Source organism: Suillus subalutaceus, assembly GCF_016647625.1.
Source record: "Suillus subalutaceus strain FC151 chromosome Unknown DFJ58scaffold_249, whole genome shotgun sequence".
In the NCBI taxonomy this organism is placed as follows: Eukaryota; Fungi; Basidiomycota; class Agaricomycetes; order Boletales; family Suillaceae; genus Suillus; species Suillus subalutaceus.
The window spans coordinates 1-22,651 of record NW_024540498.1 but is presented as its reverse complement, the minus strand read 5'-3'; the positions used below and the strand labels follow the sequence as shown (position 1 = coordinate 22,651).

General features: G+C 47.2%; 7 protein-coding genes across 7 annotated transcripts; 3 read left to right on the top strand and 4 right to left on the bottom strand.

Annotated features, from left to right (window-relative positions):
• Positions 1–141: 141 nt before the first annotated feature.
• Positions 142–1,720, top strand: DFJ58DRAFT_736098 (uncharacterized protein; the record flags this gene model as incomplete). The annotated part of the gene is made up of 9 exons (XM_041386742.1): positions 142–205; positions 262–404; positions 455–580; positions 640–688; positions 739–850; positions 908–987; positions 1,039–1,054; positions 1,107–1,320; positions 1,376–1,720. The coding sequence occupies 9 exons, from the start codon at positions 142–144 to the stop codon at positions 1,718–1,720; spliced, it is 1,149 nt and encodes a 382-aa protein (XP_041236012.1).
• An 86-nt stretch (positions 1,721–1,806) lies between these two features.
• On the bottom strand, positions 1,807–2,530 carry DFJ58DRAFT_224240 (uncharacterized protein). The gene is made up of 2 exons (XM_041379331.1): positions 2,154–2,530; positions 1,807–2,102 (listed from the first exon to the last, which is right to left on the bottom strand). Exons 1-2 carry the CDS (start codon positions 2,500–2,502, stop codon positions 1,894–1,896), a joined length of 558 nt encoding a protein of 185 aa, XP_041236011.1. The 5' UTR covers positions 2,503–2,530; the 3' UTR covers positions 1,807–1,893.
• Positions 2,531–5,799: 3,269 nt separating this feature from the next.
• DFJ58DRAFT_641619 (uncharacterized protein) lies at positions 5,800–6,217 on the bottom strand (the record flags this gene model as incomplete). The annotated part of the gene is made up of 2 exons (XM_041381357.1): positions 5,800–5,873; positions 5,920–6,217. Coding segments are annotated over 2 exons (372 nt in total), but the record flags the coding sequence as incomplete, so codon positions are not given.
• Positions 6,218–8,004: 1,787 nt separating this feature from the next.
• On the top strand, positions 8,005–9,087 carry DFJ58DRAFT_847833 (uncharacterized protein; the record flags this gene model as incomplete). Its single annotated transcript, XM_041393527.1, has 4 exons — positions 8,005–8,176; positions 8,225–8,539; positions 8,572–8,961; positions 9,023–9,087. 4 exons carry the CDS (start codon positions 8,005–8,007, stop codon positions 9,085–9,087), a joined length of 942 nt encoding a protein of 313 aa, XP_041236009.1.
• A 6,547-nt stretch (positions 9,088–15,634) lies between these two features.
• Positions 15,635–17,111, bottom strand: DFJ58DRAFT_670896 (uncharacterized protein; the record flags this gene model as incomplete). The annotated part of the gene is made up of 3 exons (XM_041382904.1): positions 15,635–15,907; positions 15,963–16,078; positions 16,946–17,111. 3 exons carry the CDS (start codon positions 17,109–17,111, stop codon positions 15,635–15,637), a joined length of 555 nt encoding a protein of 184 aa, XP_041236008.1.
• A 1,662-nt stretch (positions 17,112–18,773) lies between these two features.
• DFJ58DRAFT_670902 (uncharacterized protein) lies at positions 18,774–20,553 on the top strand (the record flags this gene model as incomplete). Its single annotated transcript, XM_041382905.1, has 3 exons — positions 18,774–18,932; positions 19,797–19,967; positions 20,020–20,553. The coding sequence occupies 3 exons, from the start codon at positions 18,774–18,776 to the stop codon at positions 20,551–20,553; spliced, it is 864 nt and encodes a 287-aa protein (XP_041236007.1).
• A 1,015-nt stretch (positions 20,554–21,568) lies between these two features.
• DFJ58DRAFT_822309 (uncharacterized protein) lies at positions 21,569–22,495 on the bottom strand. Its single transcript, XM_041392059.1, has 4 exons — positions 22,198–22,495; positions 21,856–22,128; positions 21,707–21,808; positions 21,569–21,671 (listed from the first exon to the last, which is right to left on the bottom strand). Exons 1-4 carry the CDS (start codon positions 22,423–22,425, stop codon positions 21,609–21,611), a joined length of 666 nt encoding a protein of 221 aa, XP_041236006.1. The 5' UTR covers positions 22,426–22,495; the 3' UTR covers positions 21,569–21,608.
• Between the last annotated feature and the right edge of the window lie 156 nt (positions 22,496–22,651).

Genomic DNA, 22,651 nt, shown 5'->3' with positions numbered 1-22,651 from the left:
CGGTCACAGTACCATATATCTATTTCTGATGCCTTATCTCAACGTGGATCGATTCTATCCTGTCTTTGAGAAGTGGCAATGGGCCCCGTGCTCTTCCGGTCCCAGGTCCTCCTTTCTCTCATAACCATCTAGCGAGTGGAAATGCCCAGCCTAACATTGCCCGAGTGTGGACACTATATCCCGCCTCCGGCCACAGATGAGGACTGTGAGGAAGTATCTAATTGATATAGTATGTTTAGTAGCTAACGACTCAGCGTGTAGTAGAGTTTGCGGACTTGGCTATCATCGATCTTTCCAAGGCCCATACACCGGAAGGACGGGCAGAGCTCTATCCACAACTTCGAGATGCACTGCGCACCTACGGCTTTGTTTATGCTATAAATCATGGTTATGATCAGGCTCAGGTGGGTTCGTGCCTGTAGCTCATACAAAGGGTTCTGAAGAACTGTTGTAGCGCGATAGGATCTTTGACATAGCTAATGTCCCTTTCTCTGTTGTCCCTCCGGATGAAATGAAGACATACACCGCAAACATCGAGAAAGTCGGGTACTATGCAGGTTTCAAGGGTCGTCAATACTGGGTGTGTCATATTCCAGCAAGGAATGTATATGAAACTGATCCTTATCGCTCAACGATCAGAAAGTCGACACGGAGAACAATGTTCTCGATCAGATTGAGCACTATGGAAGTAGGTGCTACAACTTTCTGCGTGATAGGTGTCTCCTACACTTTCGACAGTTAACAAGGACGTCACAAGGCGTCCGCACCCTCAGGCCTTGCGTCCGTTCCTCCCAGAAATCGATGCCTTCGCCCAACATAATCACTTCAATGTTATCCATCCAATCCTTCGGTTAGTTTCTTCGCGAGCCCCTTCTTGATGCTCTATCTCACGAGCGGTGTCATGCAGCTTGATCGCTTTGAGCCTCGAGTTGCCCGAGGAGACTTTAGTAGAAAAACACAACTTTAACGGCACGGGAGAATCATGTGGTTGGTCTTGTTCTACTATATCAAATTCTGCATTAATCGGCAACTGTGCAGTCAGATTTATGAAATAGTAAGTGACCCTTAATCGTAGCCGCTTGTTAACCTGATCGATATTTCTAAAGTTACAGGCGCACGAAGGAAGAGGAGGACAAATCCAAAAACGTCTGGTTGAAAGGACATACAGGTATAATTTATTTTACTATTTGTCCTTATATGCCCCTCAACCATGCAGACGTTGGCAGCATTACCGTCCTGTGGAGCCAACCTGTCGGAGGCCTGCAAATTCAGGCTCCCGACGGCAGGTGGAAATGGGTCCGCCACATCGAGAACGCTTTGGTACGCAAATGAGCGAATCGCTGTAAGAATCACAAACTCAACATTCCATCCTCAGGTCATCAACACAGGCGATATGATGGATTTCTTCAGTGGTGGTTACTATAAGCCCACGATTCATCGCGTCGTCCAGCCTCCTGAAGATCAGCGCAACTACGATCGTCTGGGCGTATTCTTCTTCTCGATGCCAGATGACAATGTTCGCTTACTGCCGTGTGTTGAGAGCCCCGTGCTCCACCACTTCGGCATCCAGCGCCGGTGCGCTGACGAGGACGCCCCACTGTGCGAGGCGTGGAGGAAGGGAAGGACAACGATGTATGGTAGGTCTGATCTCAAGAAAGGAATGGAGCACAATGTCGAAGAAGAGGTCATCGAGGGTATAGTGGTGAAACATTACAACTAAGGAGTCGCAGACTGCCCATATACGCATGCTCTCGAAATAGGTAGGATGTACGATGTTGAACAGTGAATTTGAAACCCAATAACCATTTGGAAAAAGGCGGCAGTGGTGGTACGGGTATTAACAATGTTTCTACATATGTTTAGTAGCCATGTCGCCAAAAAGCGCAACAAAGTTTACACTCCACGAGCCTCAAGGCGACTGCGGAAGAGCTTCTGGAACTGCGAGGCGTGATCAATGTCCACGAGCGTGTTGTGCTCCCCGGGCACGTCAGTAAATGTTGCGTCACTGCGGCTGAAACCAGTCCATGGCTTGAGCTCATTGAGCCGGTTAACCTTGTCATCCGGGCCGCGAGGCGGGACGGCATAGAAAACATCGATAGCCGCTGAACAGAGACATGGCAATGTAGCAGTATTGAAGTCGGGAAATGACTTACGAGCTGCACCCGACGGGCTGTATCCCTTTCCACAGCGCATGAGAGACACAGAGACTTCTACCCAGTGTTCGAGAATTTCAGGTGTCAACTGGAGCTCGGCGAGACGTTCAGGAGGCGACATCTTCCATACGATCTCAAGCCTCTCCTTCTGCGTGAGCGGTTGAAAAGTAGGCCCCATACTTTCAGAATCCTGCTTCGACAAAAGACCGAGGAAGAACGACACGTTAAGCTTGCAGATGAGTTCGATGTTGTGCATGTGTTGGGCGATATAAGGAGGGACGTTGACAAGACCGAGAAACCTGACTTCTTCACCCATGGCCTCCAGGCGTTTAACCACCTCGAAGGCCATCAACCACCGTAGCAGTAGCCAGCGATGGCATATGGTCCCGCCGGCTGGATCCTCCTGATACTTGCAGTATAAGAGGAAACCATCTCGTCCATGGACGTGAAGAAGGGCTGACCACGCTCGAAGCCACGAGCACGGAGTCCGTAGAAGGGGCGCTCATTCTGGAAGTACTTGGCGAGATTGAGGAAAACAAGAACCTCTCCAACTCCGGGGTGCACGAAGAAGACAGGCGTCTTGTCTCCGGTGACTTGGAGGGGAACAGCGGGGTCGTATTCCTCAGCATTACTGTCTTTGAAAAGCAAGGAGTCGACATAGCTGGCCAGGCTCGAGACATCGGGGTGCTTCAAAATTTGTATGGCGGGGATTTCAGGCAGGCCAAAGTACGCCTCTCCACGATTCGTGGCAAAGAGCTTCATGGGCGCGTCTGCTTCATCGAGGTCGAAAGATGACGAGTAGAAAATGACGAACCCTTCAGTTTTATGGCCAGAAACACGGTAGGGAGCAGCAGCGAGGAAGGAGTGTGTGACGCCTTCAAAAGTCTGCAGATGAGTTTCAAGCTCGGAGATACCATATGTGACACCATGGATGATGACAGTGTCCTTGATCCGCCCGATAAGGCGCATGACTCTGCACCTGATCTCCATATGTTGGCATGATGTCTGCGAGGTGATGACAGACGATATGTCAGAGTCCATATGTTTTTCATACTTCCGTAGCACAATTCAATTGTTTGTTTGTTTGTTTGTTTGTTTTCTTTCGTGTATCACCAACGAGGCTTGAAACAGACAGAAGGCCATGCAGGCCATGCATTGACGAGTATGGTAAATACAACACAGTCAAAAAACAGACATCAACAGCAAGGCAAGTCAGATATGAGGCTCAATATCAAGATACATAATGATGCAGTGTACAAGACAGTCCAACGAATGCAGCCAAATGGAGGATTTCAAAGGTCCATCTGATCATCAGAATAATCAGGCCCGTGCGGGTAGTGATACCCTCCCCTTTCATGATAATATGGGTTGCTGGAAGGGTGCCAATAATCTTCACGGTAGCGACCATCATAATATCCACCGCCGTGATGGTGGTTTTCATCATACTGCTGAGGGGGCTGAGACCTGTGAGGAGGTTGAGACCCGCGAGGAGGCTGTGGCACATGAGGAGGCTGGGGGAGATGGGGGGGCGGAGGCCCATGCTGCATGTGTTGATCATCATAACCGCGCTCGTAATCAGATGGTGGATAGCGAGGGAACCCACGGCCAGGACCCTGAGGATGATTTTCCCCATAGGGAGGATCGTTCCACGTTGACTGGTAACGTGGCTCCATACGCGATCCCTGGCGCGGGGGCCATACATGCGACCACCAGCTTGAACAACGTCCGGTCCCAGATCAGCATCACGGGAGGGCTCAGTGGCCAAATCTCCTTGCTGAACCAGCGCATGATCAGCTTCTCCATGTCGCTCGTCATTGGGTAAGGCTGGAGTGGGAGCAACATCGTCACTTGGAGCAGTTGCGGCAGGGACAACTTGGTCCGTAAGCATGCGGGAAGGCTGGCGACGCATTGGTGAGGGTGACAGTGGTGCCTCAGACTGTGGAGGGAGCCTGTCGGCGAGCTCAGCATGGTCTGCAGCAGCATTGGCAGCGAGCTCAGTGTGGCCTGAAACAGTGTTCTCATTGGTAGAGTTGGCCTGCTTGCATGCTACAAGGGGCTTGACTGCAGGCTTGACTGGACGGGGCTTTGGGTGCTCTAAATATATGGTCAATCCACCAGTGAGAGGATAATGAATCAGCACAATACCTTTGATACCTTTGAGTTCAGGTGGGCCATCGTGCAGGTGTTTAGCAGCGTCACCAGGCACTTCATCGTCTGAGGACTCGATGGTCCTTGGCTTCCCTACCTTCTCGTTTTGCCCCTTGGCTCTCATGGGTGCCTTGCCTTTATGTACCTTAGGTGCAGACGCCTCAGGAGACGAAGCCCTCTTTTTGGCCCCTTGCGAGCTACCCTCTGACTTTGCCTTCCACTTCTTGGACGTAGCCTTCTCCTCATAGTCGGACTCGCTTTAGTGGTGCCATCCTCCGAACCAGATTGAGCATTGCTAGACATAAGTGAGATAACTTCCTTCTTCTTCACGACCTCCTTCTGTTCCTTTGGGAGCTGCACGACCTTGAATTCACGAGAGGGGGGAGGCCTACCAATCTTGGTGATGGCCTTACTAGGCTTCTTGCGAGCAAGTCCCTTGCAATCAGACTGTCCATTGGCAAAAAGACGACGTCCTGATGTATGGAGAGAATCCGCTGGGGGACGTGCGCCCTCCACCACTGGGAGCTCAGAAGTGAGAATCATAGCTGTAGGTAAATGTGCTTAGATATCAGAATGCAGCAATAAAATAAGTTGAAGATCTACCTTGCTGATCCTCCGAAACCTTCTTCAAGCACATGGTGCCTGCCTTTAATGCTGCGATGACCTCACCGACCTCCTTCAGAGTGAGATTGGCAATGCCTTTACTCCTTGAAGCATGGTATTCCCCAGGAAGTAACACGCCCTCAGGGTAGCCCATTATCATCATCCCCTGACATGTGAGCTCCGCTGGGAGGGTATTCCATGGGAACTTCTTTGATGATAGGAATTTGCCACCCAGGCTCACTGTCCCTCCTCATCAATGCAAATAAAAGCAGGAGGATATACTAACACGTACTGAGTTGGTGACAGATCTCTGCCTTGATCCACTTTGTTCCATCCTTGGATATATTGATGGTGTCAGATAGAGCGATTGATGCGTCACGCTCGTTGTGCACGTCTGGCTGGGTAACGCTGTTGTTTCCTGGGAAGGCTTCCTCAACAATGGCAAGTGACGTCAAATTACTAGATATGGGCAGCTCAGTCACTAGCAAGATCCCTGAAGGATATGGGCGACTTACTATACCTGCGCCTTGAGATGCCCGATGATCATATCATCGTCAGCCTTACAACGCGAGAGCCAAAACTGTGAGAGTGTGAGTATATGACGTTGAGGTCAAATGCAAACCAAAAAAGTGAACTTACACCTGCAGCTCCCGGAGTTGTATGAGTTTGGCCGAGACCACCATCTTGATTTACAACTTTGCCGCATGTAACCAAAGCTGCCTCGAATCCGAACCGTGCAGCTCCTCCATCCATCTACATGTATTTAGTAATATGACACCGCCAGTTGAAGGTTGCGTACCACAGCGATGATCTTCTTACAAAACTTTTGAAATTCTTGTGCGCACATGGCAATGGTTTGAGGGACACCACTGAGAATTACGGACTGGCCATGGTACTCTAGAATAGTCTGCCACATGTCAGGATACGCTGCTTTAAATAACTCATAGCAGTTCCGGCGTACAGTAGCACCTAGACAAAATTAACAAACAACATAGCGAGAGACACACACACTTACTTGGGGTTCCTGGTATGTCAGGAGCCTTGTCACTGAGTCTGTCAAGCTCCTGCTTGAGATTATCTTTGAAGTAGCTGCTATATGCATTCCAGTGGTTGACACTGTTGATGGTGCGAGCATGGCTCTTGTTCCACAATGAGATGACTTGATGAGTGGGAATGGAAGTTTGATGACTGAGCTCATCCACGAGCCGTTCCATATTGACAAAGCCCTTGTGGAGGATGTCATTCATTGCGTCTTGCCTCCATCCTTTCACAGCAGGGACGGTACCCTCACTGTCATCCATCAGAACATCATCAAGATCCCAGCCTCCCAACGCCGGATCAATCTGAAAAGTGGGGGTCGGAGGTATGATATGTGTCTCAGGGACAGAGGGTATTACAGAGGGTCCGGTGGTGGTGGGTAGCATGTCATTGACGATGTCATGAAAGCCAGTGGTTGCGGGTAGTGTAGAGGGACCCGGAATGTCGTTAATGATGTTATGAAAGCTGGCGAAGTTGCCACTAAGTCGTATGTCTCATATTCAACACGAGCAGGCTTAGTGAATAAATTTGGCTTTGGAGGGACCTTGGGAGGGGCGACACCAGAATCATAGAATAAATCCTGAAGAGGTACAGCCTGATGTGCTGGCGCAGGCTCGAGCGCCGGACTACTGCAGATGTTAGGAGGTATGGTAGCAGCAACAGGTACAGAAAGTTTCGGAGGGTGCACAACTTCCTCACTGATGGGCTGGCTAACGAGGGCGCTGCCTCCTGGTCCAGAGTCACCTCCAGTTGGCTGATCATCGGCAGGCATGGCTTGATGACGCATCAACACCTCCTTGACAAGCCCCATGTTGTGAGCTGTAGGTTTGATACGTGTCCGGAGACGGGTTGGAGTTGGATCCACGACGGGATCCACATAGCGTTTACCGCCACCCACTTGTTCTTGCAGGTAGTCTCCTTCGGTGGGGGACCCGGGGAAAGGGGATGAGCTTGCATAGTCAGGCGGGGGATAGTTGATTTTTTTCTGAGTCATGGCTACGAGGATGAGTGAGTATAGTCCTACAACAAAGTATAGAAATGTCTGACCTGCAAAATGTCATGCAAACAAAAATGTGTAACAAGAAAGCAAGATTGGGAGGTTGAGGTGATGTCTTCTGGAGTGCTGGTGAGGACTGCACATGCATGGTCCCAAAAAAAAAACTCACGAGAAAATGTGCAGAGAGCAACTGTTTTTGATTTTTGTTCTGGAGTGTTGGTGAGGACTGCGCATGCATGGTGCAAAAAAAAATCACGGAATCAGGAGGTCGGATGAAGATTTTTTGGCTGATAGGATATAAACGCAGGAGAGGTTGCACGAAGAGCAAAACACAGGGAGGGTTGCACGAAGAGCAGAGTGCAAAGGGCGAAAGACTCCACTATCATGTTGTTGAGCAGGAATCAAATCAAGAGATCCGCTGTTTCGAAACAGAAGTCAGGAATGTGATCAACCAGAAAATAATGGATCTGCTCACATATGGCATTCGAGGGACCCGTGTATTATATATAGGCATAATTGCCCTTCAAACTCACTAATTGAAAACAGAAGTTAGGAAGTAATAGGAAGTTGACCAGCAACCCCGAGAAATCACGCAGGTTGGTGGGGGAGCAAATGAAACACTCCAGGTCTATGCGCACCAAGCCAGCAGGCTCAGCTTGGGCACTTGTCTGTCCTGCCAGGTTGTTCAGTCTTGGTTGTTCAGTCTTGGTTGTTCAGCATACTGAAAATTTGAATGTTGTTGGACTTACTGAGAGGTCTAATCTTGTGTAGGTGAGGATTGATGATTGATGACCGATGATCCTCCAGTGCAGTATTAAATGACTTGAAGTCGTTGTGAAGATTGGCCGAGAATTCTGCGTGGGAATTTACTGATCTGCCAAATCCTGCCTTACCACAACATCGATGCTCATAAATGGAGTTGGCACTAACTTCTTCGCTTGATCGAGAGAGCGCTTCTGCCATCGATGCTGTTCTCCTCACATTTTCACCTTCACTCGCACTGGCCACTTCTCAAACTGTGCTGCTCCTCCTCCTCCTCACGAAATTGGTCACATGGATCGCGCCATGGATTTTGCCAGACTTGATTCAGTTCTCAGTCGCATCGCTTTACAACACGGGATATCAGAAGAAACACTGTTGGCAGAGTGGCTTGAGAGGCGGGAAGTTACAGATTCTGAGCATTGGAAGCAGCTCAATGGCATCCCTTGCATTATTGGGGGGCTGAATGCACTTCTTGGTAAGTCTTAATGATGATTGATCTGTCGAATTACTGACAATTTTACAGGCATGCTCGAAGGTTGTGGGGGGACATTTCCGTGGAAGACATTACCCACCATTCTAGCCCGCCGTGGCTGCACCCTCCACCACTACCCCAAGAATGTGCTTATGCCCGGCAAGAAACGCCCAATGCTTGCCAGGAGCAAGGGTATCCACAATCTCACACTCCATGAGCAGGACCTACTTGCTGACGCACTGAGAACCAATTCCATTACCATTCAACACATCACTAACAATAACTCCCGACGGAAAATCCAGATCTCCCGCGAACCGATCATCTTCGGAGAGGCGCCTGAATATGATTCGCCAGACCTGCATGGCCGTCAGTGCGTTCCTCAATGGTCAGATTGATAGGAAGGGGGCTTGCTCGTCTCATGATGGTTGAGACATCTTCAGAGCCATCTCTTGTCTTGTCTCCACCCGCACCTTCTCGCCGGCTTCCTCCAGAGCCATCTCTTGTCTTGTCTCCACTGGCACCTTCTCGTCGGCTTCGACGGTGGATTCCTCGTCTCATGAGGGCTGAGACATCTCCAGAGCCTCCCTCAGAGCCATCTCTTGTCCTGTCTCCACCCGTCCCTTTTCATCGGCTTTGTCAGCAGAAACTACGAGTACTATCACCTGAGGATTCTCCTGTTGTGTCTCCTGTGCCTTCATGTCATCGGAAACACCAAGTTTTTGTGGAGTTGCCCCTTGCCCCCTCCCTCCTGGAGGTTGAAAGCGACACAGTGGCACTCCTCTTCGCCTGTCAGTAGAGCAGAAACTAGCGCACTCATTCCACAGATCACCTGCCTCACTCAGCTTTCAGCAACTGCGGATGACACTGAGGAGGAAGAAGTTGACGGGCTGCTCAGCCAGCTTTTGGGACTGTGACTACGGTTGGCGCTATCAATGAGGATGAAGTAGATGTGAGGTTTGTTGGGTCCCAGGGAAGTGAAGTCTTTCTTGTTCTGTACCACTTTGTACTCTAGAAGTCACCACAAAGTTTATTGGATTGTGTTGTCCTATCTCCTTGCAGGAATTACCCCTGCAGTTCTATATACTCGGGAAGGGGGGATATATCACACAACTCCCATCATCAGTCCCACAACAGCCCGAACGTCCATACATTTTACGAGCGTGTTTTGGATTCAGCCAAGCCCAGGTCATCCATCCCTTCAATGTCTGCACTGTTCTGAAATTACCAGGCTGTTACCAGTGAATAAAGAGGTAGCACTTACTTCTTCAAGGGCTTCTTCAGCTGAATCTAACTCGCACTGTTGGTGTTCGGTGAGTGCCAGTGCTTGCCCTGCCAAATCTGGCCATAGTGCATCTCGCTAGGGCCAATCTTGCAACCAGTCGTTATAGAGCTGTACCAAGAACACCTTACTAAGTTTACTTGGCTAAATGGCAGCCGTTGGTATTTCGTCAAGTGTGGCATGAGCCATGCATGCTGGTCTTGGGTTGGCTGCCACCTTGGCATCTAAGAATATATGTCATGTCACATGGAATCACCGAATGAGCAACATCAACTTACGACAATGTTAATTATTAGAGGTGAGCGACAGAACTGATTTTTTTTGGTTTGTTGGTGTAGAGTCGAGTTCAAACTCTCAGACAACACTAAATGTTCGACCCGCATGGATTCTTATCAGAAAAGGCACGGTCTGCAACTCATCCAGGTACTGTATACGGCTCATCCAGGCAACTCATTTTATTTTTACATGCATATTACGGGGTCTAATAGTGCACAGGTAACAAATCACATGGAGATACTGTCAGTGTACTGGTAATATATCTCCCCCTTTTCATATGCCTCCTCCAATGCATCCATATCAATCCTGACCCACGCGATGATATCTTGTAATGAGATCCTGACCTCTCGCATGTGTGTGAGTACTGCAGTTCCAACCTTGCGAGCCTCCTGTTCTAAGTCCTCAATTATATCAAGCGCCGCAAGGATATCTATGAGTGCATTCCACACTTCAGACTCCTCACACTCAATCAACATGCAACATAGACCTTCTGCAAACTCGCGAGATGAGTGGTCGATGACTGCGAATAGTTTTTGGTCTATAGTTTTTGTATTTCTAGAGATTAATTTTATGAGTAGAGTTGTAGTGGCTAGTCATTATGATGATATACTGATTTTTATAGGCCTGTCTATACTTGCGAGCAGCTTTCACCTTCTCTTCAGGTGAGTTGTATAATCGAGGTTCGGGCCATAGTGGGTATGCAAGGGAGATTTACACACTGGTTGGTGTGTGAGGGAGATTTACTGGGAGTTCTAATTCTGACATCCTAGACTGCTGGTGTGTGAGGGAGATTTATGGATTAATTGGTGCACCAGGAGATTTACACATGGGTGTTTCTATCCTTGTTAGCGGGACATTGAGGATGCAATATACTACTGTCAAGCACAGATCTCTTTGCGAAGACTCGAGCTTGGTGATTCGCAATGGATTCTTCAGCTACATAATCAGAATACAGGAATTGCTATCACAAGTGTCCATAGGTAGTGACGAAATGTTGAGATCTCATTTTCCTGCAGGCCTGTGAGATGGCATCCACGTAATGTTGCTGTGATCATCGTGAGCACCCATACCCCACAGTCGAAACCATTCATTTGAACTGCTGTCATCTGAAATCGATGAGCTGGGGACATATGTTTGATGTAGAGTGCACTTACTATCAAAGGGCGAGCAACCCATCCATTAAAGTCTAAACCGACGCTGAATACCTCTCCGTGCTGCCGAGCAACATTGTAGAGGCGGACAACAAGTTCCATGACATCCTAAAGATATTAAACATTAAGATGAATGATACATGGAATGACACTCACTTCGACATCATTCTTCCACGGCTGCTGCTCTGCAAAGCTATCAAAAAGGTGAAGCACCTTGTGCTGGAGATGCACTATGCAAAGTACCCAATGGCCAACTCTGGAGGGTCGATGAATTGGTAATACCCACACATCTTTGGCCCAATAGCGAGTCCAGGATGCATTCCGCCAAAGAGCATTGTCAGATGCACTGGACTGGATGAGTGGGAGGTAGTGTGTAGACAGAACTGCGTGTTGCTCTACAGTTGGGTACATCTCTTGAATTTCTGAGTAAAGAAGCGCAGCGTAGCTGTTAATGCAGGTGTCATTGAGGAGTGCCGTATGTGATGCGAGTATCTGGATATCTCTCGGTTCAAAAACTTGATGCAGAAACCCATGACGGGCAGCGCAAATTCTGGTTGTGAGTGTTCCCAGAACAATAATACCACCACACCACGTCATCATTTGTATTCGACTAATATCATCAATCCGGAGTTCCTAATAATGCACAGATATCAATCACCGGTCATCAATGTAAAAAAAAAAACTTGCCTCTGGAAGGAGCCAAGAGATCCCTGCTCGACACTCAGTCTGTGAGGCAGAGTCTTCATCCTCGTCACTGTCTTCTACAGTGATGATGTCCACAAGCGCAAGATCTTCGGGCCTTAAAGCAGCATCATCGTGTGCCAGGATTGGGATCTCTGGATCTTCATCCTCATCTTCAGGAGGTGCAGTGCATGAGACCATAGGAATCCAACAAAGTGCGGCTTCTCCAGAAGTGCCTGAGAATCTCTTTGCCAGAGATTCAGCGTCTCTTGCTCGGGACTCAAACTGCAGTGAGGAAACGAGTGGGTTGGACCAACAACTTTGAAGATGTCTCAGGTGCTCTCGCCGCTGGTGCAACAAGATGATAATTCTTTCATCTGCATGGAGGTCAGCACGTATGTCAATGGTCAAGAGGGCACATACTCTCAGGTGACTGCAGTGCAAGTTCTATGGCAGCCAGCTCATCACCAAACCATCTACAAAGGTTATCCACTTCTAACTCAAGACGCTGATGTTCCTCAATGCATCTATCGCGCTTTAACATCGCGTGCATCCCATCTCGGACATTCTGATCATCTAGCAAATGAGGGACCTCTCCACTCGATGGGGTGATCCAAATATCTTCCATTAACCTTTGGTCGTTGCGTAATTCATTTAATTTAGTCGGAAGAGGTGTCGGAAGTGGGATTCCACAGTTTGGTTCGTATAGTTCTGCAAGACGCTCGCAATATGCATTAAATTTCCACAATGCAGACATCAATGCTGGCTGTCATTTCGAGATGGCCTTGCGAGTCTGCTGGTGCAATTTTGTACCTGGACATCTTCAGCACAGATACTGATGTGTACCTAGCACATACCTACATAACACCTTTTGTGATCCACCTACTGTGCAATCCAATTTATCCCATTCAAAAAAACTCCCAATAGCATGCTTTTGAATATTAATCTTGAGGTCTCGCGCTAGTAGAAGTGTTCGAACAAATTCAAGGTTGATGCCTTCAAGCTCTGGGAATCGGTCGTGGACATTGAGTGATGCATATAGAACCTCCACTTTCCCCATGAGGTGTTAGTGGGTCTGTTCAAGGCTATCAATGGCATCAAGGGTGTCTTCAGAAACATGGCTCTTTGAAATCATCTCTCTCGTGGTTTGAAGGCCCTGGTCAGATGAATCAAGGTCAGCCTGAAGAGCCAGAACGGTGTCTAACTCTCTTTTGAGACGTGCGGGAGCATCTATGTAGCAAGGTCAGCAATAGTCTGGGAGCCTCTGGAGCATCGAGAGTTTGATTGCGATGACATATGAGCGTGGATCGACAACTGAGACTGTTGCTGTGATACCCATTCTCTATGAAGCTCTTCAATTGTCACCCCACATTCACGAAGTATACTCTTCACTGCTGAGCCTTGGTCTTCAACACCGCATTTAAGCCGGCACCTAATCCAGTCTCCCAGGTCTGTGCGCATTTCAAGGCCGATTGCAGCTGCTTGTCAATCAAGCAGCCATAACCGACGTTGACGCTAACATAAACATTATTGGAAGTAAAAAGAATGTTATATTATCCAAATCACGTACCAAAGATGAGTGTTGAATGCCTATTAATCTACATATGTCTTCTCAATGGTAACAACAGCAAAATGTGGGCTGATATGTCCCACAGATGCAGAACAAGAGAGTGACAAATGTCTCCACACTGTCCAATCAGTCAATTGATCAGCCACGTCCTGTAACATTAGGCTTGATGATCGACAGACTTCCTGAGATAAATATACTGCCACATCACCAGGGTGGCCCTCAATTGGTCGAAGATGAGTTCAATACTTATAGTATGGGTGTCCTTGGCCCCACAGGTACAGATATACTATCTTTTTGGATGGTAAGATCCTTTGTCTCTGTAACAGGTTTTATTGATGACAAGGCATCAATGGTGGGCTATGTTTCGAAACCCATGTTTCTGACACTCTACAAACTCACAATGGACTTTCTGCCAATGTTGCAAATTCCTAATTTGGGTTTCAATGCCTTTTGAGGCATTTTAATGTTCAAAGACCAAGCGTGCATTGAAAGCGCTTCCAATAATAGAGTTGCGATTGTAATCACATTGTAATTTTGGTTGCAATTGTGATGGCAATTGCTGTTGTAATGCGTGGTAATCTACCTTAGGCATTGTAATAAGCTATTTGGCTGGGAAGCCACGATGTCCTTGAAACCGGTGTGAAAAACACAACCTGACTAGGCACTTGTAAAGGTACTAAGCCAGTATATGTCTAAGCTCTGCCTATGCTGCTATACTTGCAAACAATAAAGCAAGAATGTTCGACCCAAGGGAAAAGCTACAAAGGACAACTTAAGATAGAAAGACCCAAAAGTGCGCTAGAGCGTGGGAAATTGCGTCGCAAGATACTGCGCTAGTGCGCAGGAAAGTATGTCGCAAGTATAGAGCGCTATGGCATGAGAAAAGCGGAAGTGTGGGTTGGTAGATGGTCGCTATCAGGTCACTAATGCGTCGGTAGCGAAGGGGAAATGTGTCGCTATAGCGGAGATGCAGGTAGGGAGTCTAAGGAGTGTAGTGGATAACAAGTGAGGTCAAAGGTATTGATTGCAAGGGTAAGGGAAAGTCAAGGTAAAGTGATCAGGTATAGGGAAACCAATAGGGGCTATAGAGCGCAGCTAAAGGTGACTACTTTTAAGTAAAACCTAAGGGGAAGGAAATACAGTCGAAGGGAAGTAATGTCAAAGTAATCACCATAGGCTTCTTATACTAGTAAACTATACCATCTCGGACTCAGAAGGGATAGGATATACATGTAATAAGACTGTAGCACTTGTTACAAACTCAAGGCAAGGCAAATTACATACCAATGAGGCAGGATGGACAATGAATGGATTCCGATGTTTCAGGTGGACCCTAGAGCGTGAGAACAGCGCGCTGGATAAGCGCTAAGTGCGGGAACAAGCGCTAGATAGAGCGGACATGCACTAATGCTCCTATACATAGACACATTGCTGGTAGTTCTGATAGCGCTATAAGTGCGGGAATAGCGTCGGATAAGTCGCGGGAGCATGAATAGCGCTGCGGGAATGTGCGCGCATAGTGCGGGAAAGTGCGGAATAGCGTCGGACAAGGGTTATGGCTGAGACAAGTGAAGACTGCTGATAGGGGAGTAGTGAATAATATGAGGGATAACTTTGGTCCACCTATTGAAGGCTTATGCAGGTATACATGCCTAGTGCCAATATGATTGTCACACTGCCATTGAAGTGGAGTCGATCCCATGACAACACATTGTGTACGTCAGTATACATCATGGTCACAAAGGCATTCTGTAGCTTTCTTTAATCAAAAATGTATTTACAAGAGGAAATCTTACTATGATATCATGAAGGCCGTACTCTTTTAGTTTCTCCTCCTTCTCCTCAGCAGTTTCCTTGGCCCGTGCAGCCTTTAAGACTTCCTGTGACTGAGCAGACATTCGACAAGGATAACACTTCAATGTGTTCAATAGTTTGTCATGGGGAACAAGACAGACTGGACATGGCCAAAGGCATTTGATGCCTCAGATCAGCGACATAACGCATCTTATATTGTTAAGTACATTATCCGTTAGCAATTTAGATTAATATGGAAGTGTGACATTACTCACTGTTCCTCATAATCAGCCGATAAAATTAGGATGAAAGGAAAGAACTAGCATTGAACGCTATCAAGGCACTCAAACCATTGTCCTGTGTGAGATTTTGATGCTAGTGGAGAGAGGATCTTTAAGAATGACTCATGCCAAATGACATTCTTGAAGTTGACCCAGCTTGGCTTGCCGGCGTGGTCTCTGTCTTCCTTCACCTGTGCCAGAGTATCAGTCCGAATGGTCAATATATTAATACTATAGCCATGTCATACAATCGGAAGCCATCCAACTACATAGCCGCCACCTATGCCTTGTCCATTATGAATATCTGTAGGTAGATTTGCTAGACACGCCATGACAGGATATCCTCACGCGGTATCAAACTGAGGACAACTTAGTTTTGTCAGCATACAAAAGGCAAGCTAAGGGCTTGCCGCCTGGTAGTAGCTGGGACTATGAGACAAAATGAAGGCGATCAAAATCGCCACATATGATATTAATACATACTTGAACATTCCAAAAGGTGTTGGCAGTGAAAGGTTCATCTACAAAATGTATGAAAGTCTTGCCATCGAACTTTGAGAACCATTGTGCATCAAAAACCATATGTGGGAACAGTCGAGGATCGCAAAGGAGATCGGCCACCCACTCCCAGAGATCCCGATAGTATAAATCAAATTGTTGAATTGAATCATCATATGGTACAGAAATTATGTCCTGAGTAAACTTAAACTCGGGAGTTATCAGACATTGAATGTCAGGAAGAACGAAAGAAAACCACCCCAGTGATGCAATGTGAGACAGCATCCCACCTGTTGCGGATGTCTTTGTGGTTCTGGAACGTGAATTTTTCCTGCCGGGAAGCGCACTGGTTACAAAACTTGATAAGATAGCAGTCTTGTGGATTCAACGAACGTCACATGCCAAACGTGATGAAAGAGTGACAAAAGACAAAAAATGTAATAACTATTGGTCAGGCCCTTTCTACATCAATCACATAGTCAGTTACCTCAGTAGTAATATTGTGAACATTTCACCTTATTCAAAATGAACAGAAGTGAAGTGGAAAGTTTTTAATTCCAATTTCAAAGTGGCTGTCAGTGGCACAGTACTATGCATGATACTCCGACGCAGTTTGCCGTGAAGCCATTGCCATCCTCTGCCTAGAAGACACATGGGCAACAAGATGTGCTCGCAGAAATGTTCAAGAGACAATCTAGTAATAGCATGGGCTCACAAAGCATCTACTTAGGAAAAAACAAAAGACCTTGAACATTGAGCAAGAAGGCGCTCTAAGTCCATACTACACTTTGTGCACTAAAAGCTAACTTCATTTGAACCGAATGTTATTGAATCACTTGATGCCGTCCCAATGGAGTCAATGCGACGGTGAGCGCTGCCCAATTGTTTCGGTACACAAGCCGCATGGGTGATAAAAATACTGCGACCATTGTGTCCTCCCGCAATCCATTATGGAGGAGCTTGATTGTCATACACTCCCAACAACACGTTAATTCACGCGATACACATCTTCTACTAATGTTATAACTCATTTAGTACTTAAGTACTTAAGCTTCTTGCTGCTCTTAATCTACCTATACTTAAGTAGTATTCATTGTACCATATTCTTCAATTTCTACTTAGCATGCTTCGACATGAGTTCGGCACTGTTCGGCAGACCTTTGCGACACATATCCACACAGCGTCACACTTTGTCACATGCACATGATGTTCGTCGAATTCACAAGACCGCTATCTTAAGACAATCAGTCAGTTCATTATTTAGGCAGGCCTCCAGAGCAAGCTCAGCAATATCAAACTCCAGCTGCAATCTGAATGGAGCCCAAGGGTGTTTGTCAGGTGGTGTAGAAGATGTCAATGGTGTTGGACGGCGCTTGAAATCATTGAAAGTGTGTATTTCTGGTGCCATCCCATTGCCGGGATTATATTCACACTTAATATTGTTGACCTCGAACATGGGATCCACGTGTTCAGGGATGTCAGCATCAAGAAATGAAGTAGGTTCTAGCAACACATGTTGCAGTAACATATTTCCGTATTATACGAGTAGACGGACGTGCATAATATCCCGTATGATATGGGCCAGCGGACCATGGGCCGAGGGTAGATATATCCTCAACTGTGACGGATGGGCCGGGAGTGTTATTATTCCCGATGGAGACGGGTGGGCCCAGGTGGGGAATATGTAAAGTAGATGGGTGGGCTGATGGACATGAATTTTCAATAGACGGATTGGCCGAGGTAGTTGGATATTATGTAGATGGGTGTACCAAGGTAGATATGTATCAAATAGCCGGGTATATCAAGGGTGCTTGTTATCACATAGACAGGTGGGCCCAGATATATATCATATTAGACGGGTGGCGACGAATTAATATTATTTTGTAGACAGGTGGGCCGAGGGAGCGGTAAAAGATGTATTATATATGGGTGGGCCGACGGGAGACATATATTGCATAGATGGGTAGGCCGACGTGGGGGTATATAAGATAGACGGGTGGGCCCAGGAGAATGATAATTGTAGACATGATGGAGCTCAGCTAGTTGTATATCATCCAAATCAAAGGAGGTAATTATTCAAAGTCATCTAATGATGTGGTATGGCATGGAGCTTTGCAAAGGGGTGAAGTGGAAACTCGAGCGAAGTGTACCGAGTTCCGAGACCCGGGTCTTGACAAACGAATATGTGATGTCCAGCACACTTCCGATCATCTGGTATTTCATTGAGCAATGGATGATAATAGATCTTTGAAAGCCAACATCATCCAAGCCTACCAAATGCCAAATGCCAAGTTCTGACCACCGAAAATCGAGTGAAGTGTACCAATATCTGAGCCCCAACTATCAAATCCCGAAAATCGACCATCGAGTCTTGACTATCGAGTCCCGACTACCGAGTCATGAAACCCGACGCCTGACCATTGAATCCCGACAATCGAGTATCGAGTCCCAATCAACGAGTCCCGTATATCAAGTTCTGACCATTGAGACCTGAGACCCGACGCCCGAGACCCGAGATTCGAGACAAGTTCCAACTATGGTGTCCCGGGTATCGAAATCGAGTGAAGTGTACCGAGATCCAAGGCCCGGGTCTCAACAAATGAGTATCTGACATCCAACAGACTTCCAATCATGTGGTATTTCATTGAGCAATAGATGATAAGAGATAATAGATCTTTGAAAGCTCAGATCATCCAAGGCTCCCTTATCTGATCCTCTCAATCTCCACCCCCTTTAACACCAAAGTGCGGACATTCAGGATTCAGCTTCTGATCTCACAAGATCAATTCAATCATGGATGTTTCTTCCACTTCTGATGATGAAATAACCCTCTTGCGCACTTGGGCCCTGACTGTCACTCATGTGGCATGTGATTATACGGAACAGAAATTCAATGCAGAGAAGACAGGAGGAGACCCAGTTATACCTTCTCCAAACCTAGACACTGATCTGGTGATGGCTTGTGATCGATTGGTTGATCGGCTCATAAAGGCATATAAAAATCCCAGTGAGTCTTCCTGCAGATTCAGAAAATTCATTTTATCAGTCAAATTGCTTCATCACAGTTCAGATGCCGATCGATATTGCAAGATATAGCAAATTGATCTCCCCAAAGGACATGGGGCGTAATGAAGAGAGAGAGGAAAAGTTGCTCGAGAGGTGTCCTCCTGGCCATGAGGGCACAAAGTTGATCGACATACCCGCTGAAGGATCTTCAACTCAGCTGAGGGTGCAGCTGATATAATTGTTGAAGGGAGGAAAATATGAGTGCGATATGTTCGTCCCTTAGGGGAAGCGGAGAAAGCAAATATCCACTGGTCAACTCTAGGGGGAATGCGCAAAGCGCGTGATAAGGCGAAAGCGCGGGAACAAAGGCGCTATAGGCGCGCGAAGCGCGGGAAAGTCGCGCGTCGAAAAGCGGAACTGGGTGAAAGCGGTATGCGAGCGATAGTGAGATGTTAAGACGTGTACTGAGATGCTGATAAGACAACTGATGCGGATATGGCCACTAGAGCTAACTGCTACTAGGGCTTGCGATGATTTATTCAAAACATAATAAAAACTCGGAGATGGTGACTGTCTATGATGATGGTGGTCCGTGGTAATGTGTGTTGTGTAAAGTAAAAAAATGTGTCATGAAAAATGTGTACCAAGTGAAAATAAACATGGTACGATGTTGAAATAAATGATAAATGGAGAAATGCATACCTGGGAACTTGGTTGGACATGGGAAAACACAGTGGGAAGTCAGGCGCCCTATAGCGCTTAGGCGCGGGAAAATTCGCCTAAAGCGCGCGCAAGTCACGCAAGTGTCGCCTATGTCGCGGAAGTGTCGCCTAAGTCGCGCGCGTCGCGCGAACGTCGCGTTTATCGCGCAAGTGTCGTGTTACATGCATGATACTGTAGACTCGACCTATGTTGCAATATGTGCCATTGTGAGGCTACCCAGGATCGAGTCTCTACACCGCGACAATTCTTGATGCATCCGGTGCCATCATCGCATGGTACCTCCCAGACGCCTTGACCAATGCCACCCAGGTGTGTTATATATATTGTGACTGGATGGATATTGAACATCAAATGGTACATACAGAATGAAATTTGGGCGGCCTCGGATTTGCTAGCTCCCATGCTCAAACAAAGCATAAAGCTCAATGGGATTTGGCAGACTAATCAACAGTGGTTCACACCAAGCTCGGAAAATGATGTCCTAACTCCCGGATGCATTAATTTATCTCCGGCATGGTTTCACCAGGGGCACGAGGTAGGATCTGATGAGATGGCGATCTCGGTAGTCAAACTCACCAATCCCATAGAATCAGTCCGATCTGGAGGTATCTGCATCATTGAAGGGACCATCCTCCGAGAACATCCTCAAAGCCATTGCAAGGCCAGCAGCCATTGCCACAGCGGCACTCAGGGTGATGCATCCTGAGCAGTACTGGGCAGGGTTGCAAGCCTTTGCGAGCCTCGGAGAAAAGGCACGAAGCAAGGAACTGCCGAAGATGTCAGAGACTCTCCAGTACTGGGCAACGGTGTTTAACAGCCTCACCATCATATGCAATCGGGAAACCCCGAATGATCAAGACCCCTCATCGATTTCCAAATGCTTCGATATTCTCACTAGTGTGGGGAATTATTCTAATGCTCGGATGAGTATGCCAAGCCTGCAGCTGGAGTTAAGGTACGATCCGGGGTGCATGATTGCGTTTTCGGGAAGGATTGTCAGACACACGGTTCATGCAGTGGAAGGGGATCGGATTGCCTGGGCATGGTATATGAGGGATGCTGTTCATGTTTATGCTGGGATTCCGTCGTGTGGATGGGCAAGGTTGGATTGGAAGAAGTAGAAAGGTAGTTACCCGTGTTAGTACCCACCTTCAAATACATGATACTAGATATCAGGCACTCCATACTCAACATTCGGGTTTCGGGTCTTGATAGTTGGGACTCGATATTCGAGTATATTCCATAGTGATGTTGTACACATTTCACCGACTACTGAGTACCGGGTTTCGGTACACGGTACCCGGTACTTGATAGTCGGGACTCGATATTCGATTTCACCGACTACCAAGTACTGGGTTTTGGGTTTCAGTACACGGTACCCGGTACTCGGTGATTCAAGAAAACAACTCCCAAAATTGATGAGTGTCATGTTTTGAGTTTTGTTTTGATTTGTTTCAAGTGTCGAATCTCAGGCTTCGGGTTTCTGGTCTCAATAATAGGGACTCAATACTCGATGGTCGGCACTCACATCTTGGGCTTCGGGAGTCGATTGTCAGGACTCGGGTTTCAAGACTTGGTAGTCGGGACTCGATAGTGCGGATTCGGGTTTCAAGACTCGGTACCCAGTACTCGGGTTTTGGTACTCGGTGATTCAAGAAAGTGTTGTGTTGTTTTGAGTTTTGATTTGTTTTGTGTCGAATCTCGGGTTTCGGGTCTCGATATTAGGGACTCGATACTCGATGGTCGGCACTCAAATCTCGGGCTTCGGGAGTTGATTGTCAGGACTCGGGTTTCAAGACTCGGTAGTCAGGACTCGATAGTGCGGATGTGGGTTTCAAGACTCGATGGTTGGGACTCGATGGTTGGGACTCGATAGTCGGGCTGTGGGACTTGATTGTCGGGACTCGGTGGGGACTCAAAACTCACAACTCATAGCAATGTTCGAGTTCAAAGTCTTGTCTCGAATCTTGGGCTTCGGGACTGGATATCCGGGACTCTATGTTTGGGACTCAATATTTGGGACTCAAGATATCTGGATCTCGATACTCGATATTTGGTATGCAGGACTCAGCATATAGCAATAGGTCAGATATTCGAAAGTCAGTATGTAATTTTCAGTACTTATTTCATCATGTACAGAATTTAGACTTCAACATTCTGAACTGAAGGACTAGAACTACTCTGGTCCCCTTGAGTTCAATTTGGTTAGGACAGCGGTGTACATCTGAATCTCTGCCATCTTTCACGGATGCCAGCTTGTTGATCCTCAATCACTGTCAGGAGGCGTTCCCTCATCCACCTCAGTGCCTTCAGCATTGCAAGCGAGCTTTCATCCACCTGCTCGGGAACAACAAGATGTTCGTCCTCAATGCCAGACTAGAAAGGATTAGTCATCACTCAAGGAAATTCTGTACAAGTCTTACTAGCCAATGCTGGTAGTGACAGACACAATTAGCGAATACCTGATCCCATGGCCATAATTCGTTCGGGATGGCAGTTGATCCGGTCCACCATTGAGTACCATAGGTGGATACAATGCGGGAGGGATCCCCCAGATCTGCAATGTCTTGAAACTGGCATAGGTGGGATGAAAAGATGTGGTCCGGAACCATGTTCCAGGTGAGCTCGGGAATCAACTGAAGAATATGAGCAACCGGGCTCAGAACAACCGAAATGATGTTCCTTGCAGCTGAGTACTGCAGGATGGAGTCACAAAAGTCTGTTGGAAATGTCAGCATTGACCACCACAGTCATCAGCCTCTTACAGCTATCTCCCATTGCAGCCCAGCTTTAAAGTGTGTGATCCGAGTAGCAGAAGGCTCCTGGGTGTGGGCAGCCTCCATCTGATATTGAGAGATGGACACTCGGATGCGAGATGCAGCCATTGACATTGTAGCTGCAATATCTGCCTGAGTGAGTGTGAGGGGTCGGAACCCATTGCCGGAAGTCTGAGAATTAGAAGGGGATGTTGGGGGAGTATGCAATACAGACATGGTTAATGCAGGATTATGAAGCTGGAAATGACAATGACAATGGCAGTTGGTTCGGAGGTCAAGATATGAGCCACTGGTTGATTGATAAAAATTTTCAAACTCCGACATGGGTTGACCCAGCCAATTCCTGGGACTAAATGTTTGGGTCAAAGGTAGCTGTTTCATATCGTTGGCAAAAAAAATTCATTCATCTCGAGCATCTATAAACCCGGTTCTTCAGGTCTTG

Excerpts from the sequence above, each read along its gene's own strand:
- DFJ58DRAFT_822309 (XM_041392059.1), bottom strand. The coding sequence starts at position 22,425 with ATGTCTGTATTGCATACTCCCCCAACATCCCCTTCTAATTCTCAGACT. Across the intron at positions 22,129-22,197 it reads GGCTGCAATGGGAGATAGCT|TACTCAGCTGCAAGGAACAT; the intron begins GTAAGAGGCTGA and ends TCCATCCTGCAG. Across the intron at positions 21,672-21,706 it reads TGAGGGAACGCCTCCTGACA|ATGGCAGAGATTCAGATGTA; the intron begins GTGATTGAGGAT and ends CATCCGTGAAAG.
- DFJ58DRAFT_224240 (XM_041379331.1), bottom strand. The coding sequence starts at position 2,502 with ATGGCCTTCGAGGTGGTTAAACGCCTGGAGGCCATGGGTGAAGAAGTC. Across the intron at positions 2,103-2,153 it reads CAGCCCGTCGGGTGCAGCTC|CGGCTATCGATGTTTTCTAT; the intron begins GTAAGTCATTTC and ends GTCTCTGTTCAG.